The 19,200-nt window shown below is 41.6% G+C and overlaps 1 protein-coding gene across 1 annotated transcript in view; it reads right to left on the bottom strand.

The window, feature by feature from the left end:
* Gab2 (GRB2 associated binding protein 2) overlaps positions 1 to 19,200 on the bottom strand; it is a 106,303-nt gene that overhangs the window by 24,913 nt on the left and 62,190 nt on the right. Inside the window, exon 3 of the mRNA XM_008844197.3 lies at positions 5,052 to 5,295. Coding sequence (XP_008842419.2) covers positions 5,052 to 5,295 — 244 coding nt within the window. The remainder of the gene's footprint in view (positions 1 to 5,051; positions 5,296 to 19,200) is intronic.

Below are 19,200 nucleotides of genomic sequence, written 5' to 3'. Positions count from 1 at the left end.
ATTTAGTGTTTTTACTATGATGTGCTGTGGAGAGTTTCTTTTCTGGTCCTGTCTATTTGGTGTTCTATGTGCTTCTTCTATTTGTATGGGTATGTCTTTCTCTAATTTTGGGAAATTTTCTTCTACAATCTTGTTGAAGATCTGGTCCACATCATCATCTTGAGATTCTTCCCCTTCCTCTATGCCTATGATGTGTAAGTTTGGTGTTTTTATGGTGTCACACAATTCTTATATGTTCCATTCTTGTGTTTTCTTAAATTTTTCATAGACTTTGCTTGAGTGGTCTAATTCTTCCACTTTATCTTCCAGTCTTGATATTCTGTTTTCCATTTCATTCATCTTATTGGTGAGGCTTCCTCCTGTCATTTCTAATTGGCTTATTGAGTGTTTCACTTCCTTCTTCATTTCAGCCTGAGTATTCTTCAGTATTTCTCTTTTCTGAATTCATTCAGAAGTTTACCCCTATCTTCTTTCAGTTCTTTGATTTCCATGTCCTTTGTTATCTCTAGGAGGTTCTCACTGTACTCCTCTACAGGACTGCTGGTATTTGGTGGGGATATATTATTTGGGTTTTTCATGTTATTATTTTTTCGCTGTGACTTTGACATGTGGATTTCTTTTGTAGTTTCTGATTCTTGTATCAAACTCAAGCCTTCCTTTGTTGAGTTTTACTTGTTGGGCATGAAAAGCTGGTTGGTCTAGGCTTCAGTTTCTCTCTTTTGATTTTATATTGGAGGGGCCAGATGACTTTAGTCCTGCTGCTCAGGAATTCTGACAAAGGCCCAAGTCAGATGAGAATCGGATACTCTCGGGCTTTCTCCTAAGGTCAGGATCCCTCTAGTCAGCAGGCACAGTACAATTTGGGAAGATTGCTAGGTAGAAGTAGAATTCAGGACTCTCAGGTAGTCAGGGAAGGAGGCTGATCTCAGGAATCCAGGTTGAAGGTGGGACAGCTAGGGAAGAAGGCTGGTTTCAGGTGTGCAAAGGCAAGGTGGGGGAGGGAATAGGCTTTGAGGGCTCCAGGGGACTAGACTGAGGAATTGGGTTGGTCTGGGTGCAAGGGATCATGAAGCAGTGGGGAGTCTGCGCCAGGAGGGTAGTCCAGAGATCTGGGGTGCCAAGAGAAGAAATGGGCCAGTGTCCACGCTAGGAGGTGAGACAGGATGGAGGAGCTTGGAGGGTGAATGAGGTAGTGGGGGTCCTTTTGTTGAACTTTAAAAAACCAATTTTTCATTTCATGATCTTCTGTGCCCCCCTTTTTGATCTGTGCTATATATAGTTTTGTTGTAAAATCAGCCTATAGGTTCATATATTTAATACTTGGTCCCAAGATGGTGGTGCTGTTTTGTGATAGTGTGGAACCTGTCTAGAGGAAACAGGTTACTTAGGGGGCAGGGCTTGATTGTTATTAACTGCTCCACTCTGGCTCTACCTTTGGCTTCCAGATTCACCAAGACAGAGATGTCCTGAGCTTCCACAGTCAAGGACAGTGCTGCCTACTACCACTCCTTCCCTGTCATCATGGATTGTATCTCCAGTCTTGTCAGAGCCCAAACTTGGGTTTTACACTTTGTCTAGGATTTTTAGTTGTAATCAGTAGGAAGCATAGCTTGAAGAGGTTTATGCTCTCAGTAGAATTGGAACTCTTAAATTTCTAGCCATTTCTTAACACTGACCATTTTGGGTGACATGTTATAGGAACTTCATAGGTAAAGTTGCCATATACATTGAATCTTTTTCAATTTAATAGTCTTTAAAATTTTTATTTATGATGATATTGTTATCTGCAACAGGGTCTTTTTTTTATGAAGTACAGGCTGGCTTTGAATTTGCTATATAGCACAGGCTGGCTTTGACCATCCTGCTTCAGCCTCCTGAATGTTGGGATTACAGTTGTGTTACCATATCAGCTTGTTCAAGTGTTTATTATCTACCTATGATTTGCTCTATAACTTCAAAAACCAGTAACACATTAATGTAAAACTGCATGGTCCGATGTGAGAGAGATAATTTTAAAAGCCTACTGTAGCTGGGCATGATGGCGCACGCCTTTAATCCCAGCACTTGGAAGGCAGAGGCAGGCAGATCTCTGTGAGTTCAAGGCCAGCCTGGTCTACATAGTGAGTTCCAGGATAGCTGGGGCTACAGGGAGACCCTGTCTCAAAAAGATCCCCCCCCAAAAACCTACTATAATAATTCATGAAAGAAATGAATTTCAGGCAGGAAAACTATCAGAAGCTTTCCAGAGGAGGCAGGGGTGGGGCAGGAGTGCTCCAATTGCTAATTTCAGCAGAGCTGTTTCAGTATACATTCTCTGATGCTTTGTTCATGGGAGTGGAGGTCGGAGGAGATGTTAATATTATACAAACCCATTTTTTTTGTCTGTTTTTGAGGTGTCCTTATAGCTCCAGCTGTCCTGGAACTCAGTAAGTAGACCAGGCTGGTCTTAAACTCATAGAGATCCACCTGCCTCTGCCTCCCAAGTGCTGGGATTAAAGGCGTGTGTCACCACACCTGGCTACAAAGCCTTCTTTTAAAGTCTGATCTGCAGACAAGCTGTGCTGGGCAGTATTCTGGTGTTTATTAGAAAGGCAGGATCTCAGGACCCAGCCTGAGCACAGTGAACCAAAAGAGCATTTGAACAAGATCGACAGGTATTTCACAAGCACTAATAATAGTAAGTACTTAAAGTTTTTCACTAGAATTAGCAACGAATGATATCACATTCTCTACTTCTAGGCAATCATACATGTCATAGAAGAAGACGCATCCCACAAACAACAACTGGTTACATGAGTGTCTGCTACTGGATACTTTGTCTTTTATGATCACTAGTGGATTTTTGCATTGGTTATTCACATCCTGCAGATCAGGAAATTGAAGATGAATGTGGTTAAATAGTTGGCCTGAGATCACAAAAGCAGCAACAGAACCTGAATTTGAGCCTGTATGTGGTGGATTCCAAAGCCTGTGACATCCTTTTCATTATACCATCCTGCCTACTATGACCTGTAGTTCAGGAGAAGCAAGTGCTATATATAGGTCTGTCACTCACTAGTTCAGTGGTCTGGGCTACTTCATTCTACCTGTTTAGAACTTAGCTTTCTTGTTTAAGTTGATGGAGGACCCAGTAGTAAAGGTTCACAAATGACTAAGTATTAGGAGCCTTTGTTGTATGGTAGTGACTCAGGAAAACAGCAGCAGAGTGTCATGGTACAGAGTCTAGTTCTACCCCTGCTACATGTTAATTGCATGCCTCTATTTCTTCACAGTAGAACTGAGTCGCCTACACTTTGCTGTATCTCAGCAAAATGAGATACTGGCTGTATCTCAGTGTGTTTTACTGGTTCAGGTGACATCATGAAAACATTTCACACATAAGAATTAAACTTTTTTTTTAAGCTGGGCATGGTGGCACAAACCTTTAATCCCAGCACTCAGGAGGCAGAGGCAGGTAGATCTCTGTGAGTTTGAGGCCAGCCTGGTTTACGTAGCAAGTTCCAGGCCAGCTGGGGTTATGGGGAGACCCTGTCTCAAGACCAAAAAAAAAAAGAATAAAGCATTTCTTTCCTCTTTGCCTTAGTTTAAAAAATTATTTATGAGGGGCTGGAGAGATGGCTCAGCAGCTACAAACCATCCTTAACTCCAGCTCCAGGGGAATCCGAAGCCCTCTTCTGACCTTCACAGCATTGCACAACTCGGGTGCACTCACATACATGCAGGCAATATACTCGTACACAAAATAAAAATAATAAATATTTTTTAAAATTATATATGCATTTATTTATTATGTGTGTGTGTACACTTGCACATACATGAGCATGTGCCACAGCATGTACGTGTGGAGGTCAGAGAACAATTCTTGGGAGCTGGTTCTCCCTTGCTACCTTGTAAGATCCAGGAGTCAAACTCAGGTCGTTAGCCCTGAGCACAAGTGCCTCAATCCACTGGCCCACCTTGCTGGCTATTTGTCTTTATTTTAAAGACAGGAATTAGATATTGCTGAATTAATTTAGAACCATAGCTGGCTATGGAAACAATTGAGAACTCATTTTGGCAGAGCTCTGTGCTTATTTTCTCTGTGAGAACAAAGTTAACAAAAATAGGTATAGGTGCTGTACCTAGAACATGCACCTAGAATGTTCTGAGATGATAGATGTGTTCTCTGTCTCTGCTGTCCACTCATAGCCACATTCACATGAGCGTAATGAGCACTCGAAATGTGGCAGGCTGGGATGGTTAAATCTTGACTGTTAACTTGACTGATGTAAAATCACCATTGAAAACACACCTCTGTGTTATCTATGAGGGCATTTTCAGAAAGGTTAAATTGAAGAGGGAAGACCCACTCTGTTTGAGTGGAACCACTGCATGGGCTGAGTCCTGAACAGAATAAAGAGAACGCAGGCTGAGCACTAGCATTCACTCTGCTTCCTGACTGTGGATGCAGTACCCTTAGCTGCCTCATGCTTCTGCGGCCATGCCTCCTTCTCCATCATGGACAGTATCCCTTTTTAAACTGTGAATCAAAATAAATCCTTCTTACCTTAACTTGCTTCTTGTCAGATATTTGGTCACAGTAAGGAGAAAAGTAATTCATATACTGATACAACAGAGCAACTGAATCTTAAAATATACCCCATTTTCATTTATTTAAGATTAAATAGTCCTGGGGAACAGTAGTAATTATTTAACTACAGCAAAAGAGAGACAAAGATTTGCTCAGCAGCGTTAAAGTTTTTAATCTAAACTCTTAAGCTCAACAAGAAAACTGTTATTCTGCAGTTCTGAAACCTTTGCTCCCAAACCAAACCAAACTTTTAGAACATGACTGTGGCTACTGAGAGGTTTCTCTGGAATCCAGTGATCACTTTGTAGCAACACAGGATTATATCAATAAAATGTGAGGCTATGTAACAAAAATCTTTTGTTACCTATGTCTTGCCTAAAAAGGTAAAATATGTCACTTCCTTGCTTTTAAAATGGGAAATAACTGAAAAATAGGCCTTGAGTGATCACATTCTCACATGATTGCCATGGTGGTCTCCTACCTTGCATTTTCTGTCCTCCGGCTTATGCACTGGTGCAGGTAGAGATACTCCTGTGGCGCACTGGTGGACAAGGCAGGCTGCATATGGTTTGACACTGGAGGCTCAAATGTGAACAGAGTGGGCTGGCTGGAGTGTGAGGGAGCTGAGGACTTTCGTTCTCGGAGCAGGTGTTGACTGGAGCTGCTGAGCTCAGCTGGAGAAGAGCGGGGGCCATGACTGGCTGAGGAAAGGTTTCTCAGGGAGTCTATGGAAAGGAGAAAGAGCTCTGTGAGTGAAAAAGGACAGAAAGGTGTCATTATCCTACAGAGGGTTATTAGAGAAAGTATTAAGAGCTACCAATGTGGCTGCAGCATTCTCTCCTTGACATACCTGCTCCCTATCATCCCAGGGAGGCAGACTGGGGCCTCCTGGACATCTTGGCTGACTGGGAGATGATCTGCGCCTCCTCTGCTGAGGAGTAGCCTGGAGGCCAGAGCCTATCATGACCCAGGCCTGGTCTCCTCTACCCCAGAAGTGTACCTACCCACCTCCAGGATGGTGACCCTGCCAAAGGCAAAGCCAGACCCTGAAGCAGTGAGTACCATGCTTCCTTCTCCTTGGGGGCTCCTAATGTTGTTACTTCCCTCATAGCTTCTGGCTTTGTTAAATGAGACATTGCTTTTTTTCTTGGTCTTTTTGAGACAGGGTCTTACTGAAGACTCAGTGACCGAGGCCCAGAACTGTGCCTTCCTGCATTAATAATAAAGCACAAACGAATGTGGAGTTGTCCCTTCAGAACAGGTCCCATCCCCTCCTACTGCTCCTAAAGAACAGTTTGGTTCCCACTCCCCATTACTCTCCACCCATTGGTCCTTTTTCCTCTCTTCTTATCTCAAACTCTCCTCTGTTGTATTAGAAAGGAAGTGAGGTATTAAGGGCAGATAAAGGCTTAGAGTGCTACACCCCAAGGCCAGTGCATTATCCCTTTGGCTGGTTCTCTAAACTTAGTTCAAATTCCTTAGTCTGACCCACTTCCTGCTTTTTCTCCACCCATAAACAAAGCAGATGGAAGTATCATCAGTTGCTGAACACAGCAAGCCCTTTTGTGATTCTTTGTTTTTGCTTATGTTGTTCCTTTCGGCCTGGCTAAAAAAAATTTATTTATTTCTATTTTGTGTGTATGAGTGTTTTGCATGCATATAAGTAAGGGCACCCATGTGTGCACAGCCTGTGGAGACAAAAAGAGGGTACTGGGTCCCTTTCAACTGGAGTTACAGATAGTTGTTGTTAGCGATCATGTGAGTACTGGGAACTGAATCTGGATCCTCTGCAAGAGCAGCCAGTACTTTTTTTTTTTAAATGTTTTATTTTTATAAAAAATAAGTGCCCACAGGGGACAGAGGAGGCTATCAGCAGCCAGTACTCTTAACTGCTGAGCTATCTCTCCAGCTCCTGGGTTTTATTATTATTATTATTATTATTATTATTATTTGGTCTTTTTGAGACAGGCCTCCCTGTAGCTCCAGCTGTCCTGAAACTCAGTATGTAGACCAGGCTGGCCTTGAACTCACAGAGATCTGCCTGCCTCTGCCTCCCAAGTGCTGGGATTAAAAGCGTGTGCCACCACGCCTGGCGGGTTTTATTTTTATACTTCTTGCAAACTGATATGAAGACTTCAAGATTCTATGCAGCTATCACATTCCCACACAAACTTCCCTGGATGTTTTTTCTCTGTGAGTGCTCACAGCACTTATGCTTCCTTAAGGGTTTATGGTCACTTTGTTTTCTTGCCCCATTTCTGAGAACTGTGGCTGTGAGGTTATTGCCTATAGTCCCAGCATGTCCTAAGGAAAGCCTACATAGGTTCTTAGTACATGGCTGTATAAACAAAACATTCAGCATTCAAAAACCCTAACAGTGAAACTTATATTCTAAAGAAATAAAGGTTTAAGATAAAAGTTCAGGTGATGTGCTAGGCAGGAAGAGGTATTTTGGCAACCCTGGCTTTCTAGAGTATTCAAATCCTATCAGTGGGGAATAGCTTTCTGTCTGTTCTTTGTTACTTGACCTATTTTAGGCTGTACCCTTCTTATGGCCCAAGGCAGGATTACCAGCTCATTAATGCTCTGTAGTACTAATTAATCTCTAGCCACTTCTAATGCTGGGCATCTTCTGTCAGGGTATGAGAGAGAAAGCCAATGAGCCTCTGGGGAAAACCTACTTCACTGACCTCCAAAATGAATTCCCATAACAGATCTTGTAGTGACCTGGGCATTTGTTAATAGAATCAATGCCTTTATTACTCCATTAGATTTGGAAGATGAACTCTCTAATGGTGGAGGAAAGAGGGTTTGTGCTAGGGGACAGTGTAGCCATGGCACCAGGGGAAGAACACAAGCTGTTGCCTGAGAAGACACAGGGGAGGTGCAAAAAGAAAGCCTCTGATGAGGTTTTATACTCTCTGTTGACTTTCTGGTCTCTTCTGCCCACCCCTTCATTCCTCAGGGTCCAGTTCCAGGTCCTTTTATAGCCTTTCTCTGAACCTGGAACCTGTCCCTGGGGGAACCCTGGCTACTCCCAAGCTTTAGATACCACCCAAGTGATGACAACTCTCAAACCTCAATCTAACTCAGCTCTTCCCAGGTTTCCTGTTGCACATCCCTACTGGCTGGGCATTTTCCTTCAGCTGTCCCACCAGCGGGTCAGGCTCACCAATCTAAGCCAGACTCCTCCTCACTCCACTTTCCTGTCTCAGGGAAGCACAACATTTTCCTTTCATCAGCTCTCCAAGCCAGAAATCTAAGTGTCACCTATGACCGTGCCCTGCTTCTCAGCAACCATGTCTCAGTTGTTACTGCCCCACTTAGCAATGGCTTCCTGTTCTCCTTGAGATGACTTATAGAGCTCTGTCCCTTGAAAATTATTTCCCTGTTTACTTCTTCAATCTTATCTCTTACTGTTGAGTCCTTGTGCTTCAGAGGATTTCCAGGAACATACCAGGGTCTCCTCCTTTACTCTGAATTGGGCATCAGGTGGCAAAGTCAGGGCAGAGTTGAATTCTTTCTTAATAACTGTACCACTGTATCAAACACACTGCATCACAGAACTTGAATATTTTGCTGAACAAACAAACCACATTAACAGTTGCTGATTTCTCATTGCATTGAAAATAAAGTCTAGGTTTTCTCAGTTTGACAATGAAGGGCATTTTGTCATAACCTGTTTATTTTGTCTTGCCACCAATGCCTCCCTTACCACCCATGTTGAATGGTTGGTCTGAGTGTATGAATAAAAGGAATGATTATCTCTGCAGCTCTCTGCCTTAAGCTTAGACAGAGTCAGTTCTGTGACCCCAATGTATTTACTTGCAGCCTGAGTGGAAGTCATTTCGCCTCTCAGAGTCTCACCTTCCCTCTTTACTAATCAACACAGGGGAGCAGAGGACATAGACAATCATTATTTTATTTTGGTGTGTGTGTGTGTGTGTGTGTGTGTGTGTGTGTGTGTGTGTGTGTGTGTGTGTAACATGGAGCACACAGAGGTTGGAGGTACCTGGGCTACAGGGTGAGATCCTGTCTCCAAAATTAACCAAACACGAAAGAAAAAGAAAGAAAGAAAGAAAGAAAGAAAGAAAGAAAGAAAGAAAGAAAGAAAGAAAGAAAGAAAGAAAGAAAGAGAATATCTGCTTGAATTTAAGTGATTAGCATCTCTTGGCAGTTGGACTTTCAGGAGTCAGTTCTCTCCTTCCACCATGTGGGTTCTAGGGATTGAATCAGGTTGTCAGGCTTGGCATTAAGTGCCTTTTTCTGCCAAGCCTTCTTGCTGGCCTAACAGAGACAATCTTGACATGCGGGGTGTAGATAATCTTGCATGTTGTAGATGCATGTTGCATCTTGTATTTGTATCTCCAGTACCTAGAACTGTCTCAGAAAATATGTATCTCCAAACAGTTCACAGAACAAAAGTTCCATGGCATGATAAATGCAATATAGTGTATTTACACACACACACACACACACACACACACACACACACACACACACACACACACACACTGTGGTATGATATATGTAATAGTGTAATAGAAAAGAATGTATTAGGTGAACAATTGGCTCTTTTTATGGCTCTGCCTCTAGCTTGCTATTTAACCCTGAGCAAGTTGCTTAATCTTGGTGGGCCTTAGTCACCTCAGCTATGAAAAGGTACTGATACCACCTGTCCTATTGTTAATCATAGAGGGTTGCTGAGAGGATCAAACTGAAACAATAAATTAATGTCTTCAATAGCACTAATTCATAATATTCAAAAAATAGAAGTAGTCCAAATTGTCTATTAACTGATGAGTGGCTAAATAAAGTGTGAGAATTCACAAAGTGAAATATTACTCAGACATACAGATAATGAAATCCTGATTTGTACTATTTTGATGAACCTTCAAAACACTATACTAAGTAAAAGAAGCTGCTTATATGATTATATGGTATAATTTATATGAAATGTTTAGAACAGACACATTCAGATACAGAAAATAGATTTAACAATTGCTGGGAGTGAGCATGGAGGGGTCAAAAGGGAGAGTGACTACTAATGATTATGAGATTGCTTTTGGAACAATGAAAAATTTCTAAAATTAGATTATGGAGATGGCTGTACAAACATGTAAATGTATTAAAAACCCGAGCTGTATACTTGATAGATGAATGATATGGTATGTGAAACATATCTCAGTAACACTTTGAAAAAAGTTTGACAATTTCTCAAAGTTGAACATACCTATTTTTAAAAAAGTTAGTTACTATATACATGACTCAGCCATCCCACTTCAGGGCTGGTGAGATGACTCAGTGGGCAAAGGTGCATGCCACTGAAACTGATAACCTGAGTTTGATCCCCGCTGGACCCACATAGTGGTAGGTATGAACTGACTCCCACAAGTTGTCCTCTGATCTCCACATGCATGCCATGGCATGTGTATATCCCTCCCCCCATACACACACAAAATAAATAAAAATGTAATAAAAAGCCAGGTGTGGTGGCTCATGCCTTTAACTCTAGCAGTCGGGAGGCAGAGGCAGGTGGATCTCTGAGTTCAAGGCCAGCCTGGTCTACATAGTGAGTTCCAGGCCAGCTGGGGTTACAGAGAGACCCTGTCTCAAAAAAAAAAAAATCTTTTAAAAAATAAAATGTAATAAAAATGTAAAGAGAGAAACGTTTTCAGCTTACTCATAATAGCCCCCAAATGGAAACATTCCAAACGCCTATCAGCTGAACAATCAATGAAAAAATGTGGCATAACCACTATAGCGAAACATGATCAACAATAAAAAGAATAAAGTACTTGCTGGGCCTGGTGGTGCACGCCCTTAATCCCAGCACTCGGGAGGCAGAGGCAGGTAGATCTCTGTGAGTTCAAGGCCAGCCTGGTCTACATAGTGAGTTCCAGGACAGCTGGGGCTAAGGGAGACCCTATCTCAAAAAGACCAAAAAAAAAAAAAAAAAAAAAAAAGTACTGATACTAGTTAAAATACATGAAAATGAAAAGAATCCAGATTCTTTTTATGAAATGTCTACAACTGGTAATGTAGAGAGACAGAAAGTAGATCAGCGGGTACTTAGTGCTTAGGGAAGAGTGAGGGATGGAGAGTGAGTACTAGTCAGTGTAGGGTTTCTTTTTGAGGTGACAAAGTATCTGAAATTATTGTGTGTGTGAACATTTAAGGGTCACAGTGTATGTATGGAGGTCAGAGGACAACTTGCAGGCACTGGTTTTCTCCTTCCGTCATATGGGTTCCAGGGATTGAACTCAGGTCATTAGGCTTAGCAGTAAGTGCCTTTTTCTTGCTGAGCCATTATGCCAACCCAAAATATCAGAAACTAGGTTGTGGTAATGGCTGCACAATTTGCATACTTCAAATGGTTTTTAAAGACCACTCAGTTGGGTATGGTGGTGCATGCCCTAAAATCTCAGTCTGTGGGAAGTGGAGGCAGAAGATCAGGAATTCAAGCTCATTTTCAGCTAAACAGCAAGCTTGAGGCCAGTCTGGGCTATATATAGTGAGATCTTGTCTCTTTCAAAAATAAAACGAAACACAACACAACATAACAATATAATATAAAGTAAGACCACATATATATACAAGTCCCTTGCAAACTATTAAGTGTGGGCAAAAGATTAATAACCGTCTAATAAAATACATCTGCCAGGCATAGTGGCTTATGCTATAATTTCAGCACTTGGGAGGCTGAGGCAGGAGGATGGCTGTGAGTTCAAGACTAGTCTATGCTATATAATAGGTTCTGGGCCAACCTGGGCTACATTGTGAGATTCTGTTTCAAAAAATAAAGAAACAAAATAACAATAATAACAAAAACTCATCTGATGTTTATTCTTTACTTCCTTTCCAAAGTGAAACCTGAGCAGTCGGTAAACCTGAAGTCCTCACTGAAGTATTACATACTTAAATAAGAGACATCCCCCTCTTCTTTCACTCCAAAATTGCTGTTCAGGACTTCACCCTACAATCACATCAGGGAAATATGATTTGGAGACCCAAGTGAACTGAAATCTCCCCTCCCAGAGAATGAACCTCACCTCTCAAAAAGAATTAGGATACCTGAACCCCAGGTCCTGTTCTGCCATCAGCTGGCTGATGCTCAGGTCACTCCAAGCTTCTCTTCAGTTCCTGCCTATGAGTTGGGAGGATCATGCCAGACCTGCTTCCTCATTTGATGTGGTTGTTTTCAGAGGTGAATGAGATCACAGTATGAAAACAAACCATGCATGTACGTAAAATGTTAATAGGATTTGTTTTTATTGCCTGGGTATCCTTTGTGGGAAGATTAAAATTGTACAAATCAAGGAAAACATTAAACAATGTGTGGTAGGTCTGTTTTTGGTGCAAGATAGTCTATTGCAATGATGTGTCTTGGGTCATTAGGAAGGTCAGTAACACAGCAAGAAGAAAATGGCAGTTTCCAGACTGCTGGCCTAAGTCTCCTATCTCTAAGTCTAGACTAAAGATAATGGCCTAAAAGTCTTAGTCAATTTGTTTTCTTTTAAGTGGGGTTTTATTTTTTTCCTTTTCTTCCTGGCTTCTTTTTAGGGCCCTAAAAAAAAAAAAAAAATCACACCCCTTCCTTTCCACAGTCACCCCTGGGAAGCCTGCCCAGCACAAACACTCCTCCCACCTTCTTGCAAAACTCCAGTGTAGAAAAGCTCTGAAGGATTTCAGCAGAGGAGCCCGACCCATCCCAGCCATCAACAGGCTAGTGATAACAGGAGCAGGAAAGGGGAGCTGGCAGGGGTTTCTGGAAAAGATGACTCGCCAAATAAAGACTAGTTCCCTTATCTCAATGCCCTTTTTATCTTTACTCCCCACTCCCCAATAATCCCCACCCTCAAGTCTCAGTAGGTCTCAGAACCCAGACACTGTGAGACCAAAGAACATGCTAGAGCCTAGACTGGAACTGAAAGCCTGCCTCTACTAATTCTGAGCTCTATGGTTTGGACACATGTATTAGAGATCATTTTATAGAAAGCAGTCAGCACTCAGCCATACTTACTGTGTCTCTTCCTAAACACACACATGGAGCTAGGTGAGACCTTGGGATGGTCAAGAAGGATGAGCTGCATGCATGGAAGGCAGCTGTCACTGCTTTAGTGAACTACACCCTGTATAAATGTTGTATGGGGCCAGGTGTGGTGGCACACGCCTTTAGTCCCAGCACTTGGGAGGCAGAGGCAGGAGGATATGTGAGTTCGAGGCCAGCCTGGTCTACATATAGTGAGTCCAGGACAGCAAGGACTACGGGGGACCCTGTCTCAAAAAGAATAAATAAATAAATAAATAAATAAATAAATAAGTAAATAAATAAATGTTGTATGGGGGAACTAATGAGAACTAAAAGGATAATATTGACTATAATAATTATAGCTGCCATTTACTAAAAGTATCTACTTTGTGTTTCTAGTTTAGCCTGTGAGGAAGATCTCTCTCTCTCTCTCTCTCTCTCTCTCTCTCTCTCTCTCTCTCTCTCTCGATAAAGAAATAAGGCTCAGAGAAGTTATAATAATAATAATGAACTGGAGAGTCATATAGCCAGAAAATGGCATAGCCTAGATCTGAAAAAGCTCTGTCCCCAAATCCAGCTCTCACTTGCATAGGTGAATGAGTTCACAGAATCACTGTAGGTAAATAGTATTAGCCTGTGGAATGCAGAGCCAATGAAAGAATGAGGGTCTAGATCCAGGCCTGATAATTGACTGAGTGAATCTGGATATGTCATTTTATCTCCCTGGGCTTTAATTATCTATTTATAAAAAGAAAAGCTGGATTAGATCAAGGGTTCACACTGAAGTTATCTTTGAGAAATTTAAATACAGAGAGCTGTTCCACTGAGGACCCATTAAGTCACAGCCCCACTAACATGTAGGTACACATCTTCTGGTTTGGTTTTAGCAATCCCTGGCTCCTACTTCCAGACAGAGGCAGAAGGGTTAGGGCCCACTGAAAACCCAAGGGCAAAGCAGCCTCTGAAGCTAAATGAAAGAACGAATACTTCCAAAACCTTTTCTTTGTATCACCAGAATTATAAATAGAAAGCCATCCATGTTCCCTTGATAACTATCCACCGCTAACTCCCAAAGAACAATGCGTAACAGGAAGAACCCTGAGGTGAACAGTCTAGAAACATGGAGTCCAAGTTCTGAAACCACTTTACTACAGGGCTTGGGCAAAACTTTTAATGTCTTTGTATGCCACATTTCCCATATTGTCATGTCAAATGCCAAAGAGAACACCTACTCTACAGAGATCTTTGAAGGATTCACTGAGATAAAATATAGGCAAGCAGCAGGCTTGTTTTATTTGGTTTTGTTCTGTAGTGCTGGGGATCAAACCCAGGGCCTCACAAATTCAAGGCAAGTGCTCTACCACTGAGTTACACCACCCAACCAGCAAAAATTAATTATTTAATTTTCAAAAAAAGATTGATAGCGTTTATTCCCACGAAGTGGAATGGTGGTGGCAAAGTGGTCTAATGAGGAGAAAATGATTGATGAAATAATTTTGAAAATGAAATGGTATTAGATCCTCATGGGTGAGTATTCCCTGTAGAAAGCGAACTAAGAAATTATGGATGGAGATTTAAAAAGATGGAAGGACCCTGCCAAGTGCAGAGGGTGAGATTTGATTGATAGTATCAGGACAATTTAACTCACAATCAATCACAAGCTTGAATTTATTTATAAAGGAATGATTCTCATAATCTTCTGGTATACATAATACTCAAAGGAATAATTCCTAAATTATAAGGGCAAACACAAACAAGAGCTCCACTCCATATAATAACCTCATCAAGTGGCAAATGGAAGGGGCTCTGGAGTCCAATTCCTCATTTATCACTGTTAGCCCTCTCCAAATTTCTCATCTACAATGAAAGAAATTGTGGCCCAGAGTAGTGAGACTACATATCCAAGGTTGTATAGTCGGTCAGAGTGAACCCTGGAGTCAGAATTCAGATCTCCTAGCCCAGGGCTCTTTTTCCTGTTCCCAAAGAAAGTGGTACTATGACTTTTTTTTTTTTTTTTTTTTTGGAGGGGGGTGTCTCCCTGTAGTCCCAGCTTGTCCTTGAACTCACAGAGATCCGCCTGCCTCTGCCTTCTGAGTGCTGGGATTAAAGGTGTGTGCCACCATGCCACTACTTTTGATGAGGAAGTATTCTCTACAGCAGTGTCTGACTTCAGATAGACATTGAAGGGTTGTTTCTTTTAAGTTTATGATGTTCCTCATATTTGCATGCTAAGTAAACATCTCTTAGATCAAAACTAAAGACTCGTATAAATAATTCTCCAAGTTCAAAAATATGTTTCCTAGTGTTTATAATCACTAAAAAAGCAGAGGAAGTAGAAAGAGGCAGCAGAGACAGGCAGCAATATGAGATCCCAGAAGTCCTTTCTGCGACTACAATTCCCTATCCCCTCTACAGAAGAATCTGAGAAAGAACACCCCAAAGCTTGGGAAGGCCGACTCAGAACATACCGACCTTGGTGCATATGATCTTGGGGTATATATTAGGAAAAACTGATTATGTGAAATGCACAGCGGAAAAGTAGTGAGTGGCTGTAACTTAGTGGTGTGGCAGTCCCTGGTCCCACATCCTTGGAGCCTTCCCTTTGCCCCAGAGCATCCCATTAAGAGATGCAAATGCTTTGCATCAGGCCTTTAGTTGGAATTAATCTTGCTTTCCTTTGCATCTTTCACGGTACTTAGTTTCACAATGTATTTTAGTTGGGAATTCACAAATCTGTCAAATAAACAAGACTGAACTGTTAGAAGTCAGGATTTAGAACACTGTTTTGATGATCATGCTTAGCACAATGTTCCAGGCCTATCAAAAGCCTAGATTCGAACAAGAAGGCAGTAAGGCAGAGTTTTTCCTCCCTGGGTCAGAATAATGAATGACTAGCTCGAAGATTCAAATGTTCTTTGGGTGGAAGAAACTGTTCTCACTTTGTGAAGTTTCCTGGATTGTGCTTCTGTTTTCTGGACAGTAAATTTGTATTCAGCCAGGCACCGTCCTGCTCATTTGAGAGGGATCAGGTGACAAGTTTTGTTTTCACCCTACAAGACACATCTATCTGCCTTTCTCCTGTTCTCATATGGGGGTTGGGCTGGTTAGGTGGTCCCGTCAAAGGGTGGTTCCCCTCAAAGAGTTCATTCATACTTAAAATAAAAATTTTTTTTGGGTAGTGCTGGGCATGGAACCTAACAAGGTCTAATGCTTGCTAGGTAAGCACTCTACTGTTGGGTTACGTTCTCAGCCACTGGAATAAAACACTCTTGTCATTTTCTGAGGGTCATGAGTGTTTGCTGTAGGTACTGTGCTACAAGTTGTAGGCCAGTCTCAAAGGGTGGATCCTGTGCTTGATTTATAAGCTCACACTGCAGTTGCAAAGAGCTAATTTATATTCATAGGAGCACTTCCACGTTCTCCTCCAAGGAACTCTGGGAAGCCATTAGTATTCCTGTGGGAATCAATCCATCAAGTGAGTACTATAAGTTCATATTTTAGAAAGCATTTTAAACTTTAAAAACTTTCCACAAAACTACAAAAAGATATTAACAATAATTTTAAGCTAATCAACTTCATAAGAAAAGAGTTTGTTTTTTTCACAGTGACTCTTACTAAGAGACAATTGGCAATTGTTATAAACTCCAGTGTCAGACATAATTGTGGGAGCTTATAAAGAATCATAAGCAGTAGAATTATGGAACAATGGCTTAAACTGATCAGTCTGGATGGTGAGCCTGGGATCCTAAGAGCTCTAGCTTCTCCTAGGGAATTAGGAGCAAGCAGAATTATCTAAAGGGAAACCCTGTCTTCAGGAAATTCACTGTGGTACTTGGGAAATAATTTGAGCTTTGGAGCCTGAATCTTGGCTTACTTGCTGTGAAACTGAGATGTGTTATCGGCATTCAAGAGTCCTCATTTGTAAACTTTGCAAAAACTGCTACCTGTAGAGTTTTGTGAGAAGTAAAACTATACATGGTCCCTGCTCATAGGTATTCCACAATTTCCCTCCTATCTCATTGTGGGAGGAAATCTTGAACTCCATGTTCCCAAACCCTCAGTGTTTGACCAGACAGGATCTGTTCTGGGTAAGATTGTGGTCATCTGGCCTTTGTGGGCAAGTCAAGGACTATAGGCATGGAGAGCCTGGCAGGATCCAGCTTGCAGCTGGCAGCTCGTCCTCAACCACTGCCTCTAGTTTTGCAACCATAGTAATCTTCTGTTGTTATTGCTCTAGATTCCCACTCATTCTCCAGTTGCCTTTTGATGTTTCAGCATCTCTAGGTTTTTGCACTGCCATCCCAAAGTTTCATTGGTACATACTACACCTACTTGTTCAGGTATTGTTTATGGCTGTGTATGCATTACGGCCTTACAGCAGTATGAGAGAACATATAAATGAAAGAGCCTAAAATATCTACTGTTAGGGGTTGGAGAGATGGCTCAGCAGTTAAGGGTGCTTACTGCTATTTCAGAAGCCTCTCCTTAGTTCAGTTTCCACCACCCACACTGGGCAGTTCACAGCTCCAGCTCCAGGGAATCCGACACCTCTTCTGCTTCTCTGTGGGCACCTGAACACATATGGCATACTCACAGACATGCATGTAAATAAAAATATCTACTATCTGTCCCTTAGAGAAAAAACATTTGCTAACCTCTAGAATGGAAGGTTTCAGTCTGTTTTATATAATCACATCTCAACAAAACAGAGCATCTAGTTTAAATTCATCATTAAGGAGACAGAACTCAGTTGGAACTCAAACCTATGAATCCCAAATTTATGCTTAGAAAACTGGGTATGGTGGGGACAGAAGAATCTAGAATTCAAGGTTATCCTTTGAATACATCAGTTTGGACAGCCTATTAGTGCTTTTATTTTAAAATATTTTATTTATTATTTTTATTTTATGTGTATTAGTGTTTTGCCTGTATGTATATAAGTGCACAGTGTGCATACAGTGCCCCACAGGAGCCAGAAGAGGGTGTTGGATTCCCTGGAACTTGAGTTACAGATGGTTGTTAGCCACCATGTGGGTACTTAGAATCAAACCCAGGTCCTCTGGAAGAACAGCAAGTGTTCTTAACCACTAAGCCATCTCTCCAGCCCCCTTTATTAGTACTTTTATTAAAAATCATACGAATTTTCATTTGAGCATATCTTTGGCATAAACAATATGGTTCCAAGAAGTTCAACAACTGTAAAAGGTCCAAATTATTGCTGGGTGTGGTAGCTCACGCCTTTAATCCCAGCAGAGGCAGAAGCAGGCGGATCCCTGTGAGTTCAAGCCCAGCATGGTCTACATAGCAAGTTCCAGGACAGCTGGGGCTACAGGGAGACCCTGACTTAAAAAGACCTCTCCCCCCAAAAGGGACCAAATTATTACATACTATTTTGTTGAAATAGCAATGCCCCCACCTGTGTGTGTGTGTGTGTGTGTGTGTGTGTGTGTGTGTGTGTGTGTGTGTGTAAGTGAGAGCCTATTGGGATTAGAGAGAGAAACAGAGTGCTAGGATGACAGATTGGGCTAAATCTATAGATCAATTTAGAGAAAGGTGATATTAAGTTTTCTACCCAACATGGCATTTCTCTCCACTTACTGTTCTTTAATTTGGTTATTTTCTGTGTAGACATCTAGAGTGTTAGTTGTTGCTGTTAAATAAGTTTCTAAGTATTTTATCTTTTGATGTTTAAAAAAGTGTTAAAAAATTCTGTTTTCTAGTTATATACTTTTTTTTTTTAAATAACTTTGTCATTTCTAACAACCCTAAAAAGCTGTCAGGATAGTAATCTCTGTGAACTCACTCAACATATAAGGAAACCAATCTTCCATTAGGAAGTGTCTGAGTCAGGACATAAACCCAGATCTTTTGACACCAAGCTGAGGCCTCACTCCGTTACGAAGCTCAGTGCAAGGCAGGGAGGAGAGAAGAGAAGCAAATACTGTATAAATCACAAATGACTGCACAGATACCCATCAGGATTAAAAACACAACTATTGTCATATGACTAATAAAGAAACCACAGTCCAAAAGGCCTTCATACCCACCTGACCTAAATAGCTTTCAAGTCACTCCTTATTGCCTCACAGCTCTTATTTTTCATCACAGCATTTATTACTATCATTTAGACCTTTTTTTGATGTTTTGTTTGAAAAGATTTAATTTTATTTATTATATGTATGTGTGTCTGATTGAGTATGTGCCATGTGAGTACAGGAGTCTGAGGAAGCCAGGGTGGGTGTGGGAGCCTCTGGAGCTGGAGCTACAGACAGTTGTGAAGCTGCTCAATGTGCTGGAAACTGAACTTGGGTCCTCTGCAAGAGCAGTGCGCACTCTTAGCTGCCAAGCCATCTCTCAAGCCCTATACATTTTGGTTTTTATCTGTCTCTTTCTACTTGACTATAGGTTCCTTTAGGGGTCTGAACACTACATGTCTTCTTCACCTCTGATGCTTCATTGTTGTGGCCATAAAAAGTGCTTATGAGCCAGGAGTGGTGGTCCACGCCTTTAATCTTAGCACTCAGGAGGCAGAGGCTGGTGGATCTCTGTGAGATGCGCCAGCCAGGGGCTATATGGTAAGACCCTGTCTCAAAACAAA

Source organism: Nannospalax galili, unplaced genomic scaffold, assembly GCF_000622305.1.
Source record: "Nannospalax galili isolate Female #2095 unplaced genomic scaffold, S.galili_v1.0 scaffold278, whole genome shotgun sequence".
Lineage (NCBI taxonomy): Eukaryota > Metazoa > Chordata > Mammalia > Rodentia > Spalacidae > Nannospalax > Nannospalax galili.
This window is presented reverse-complemented; position numbering and strand designations above follow the sequence as displayed.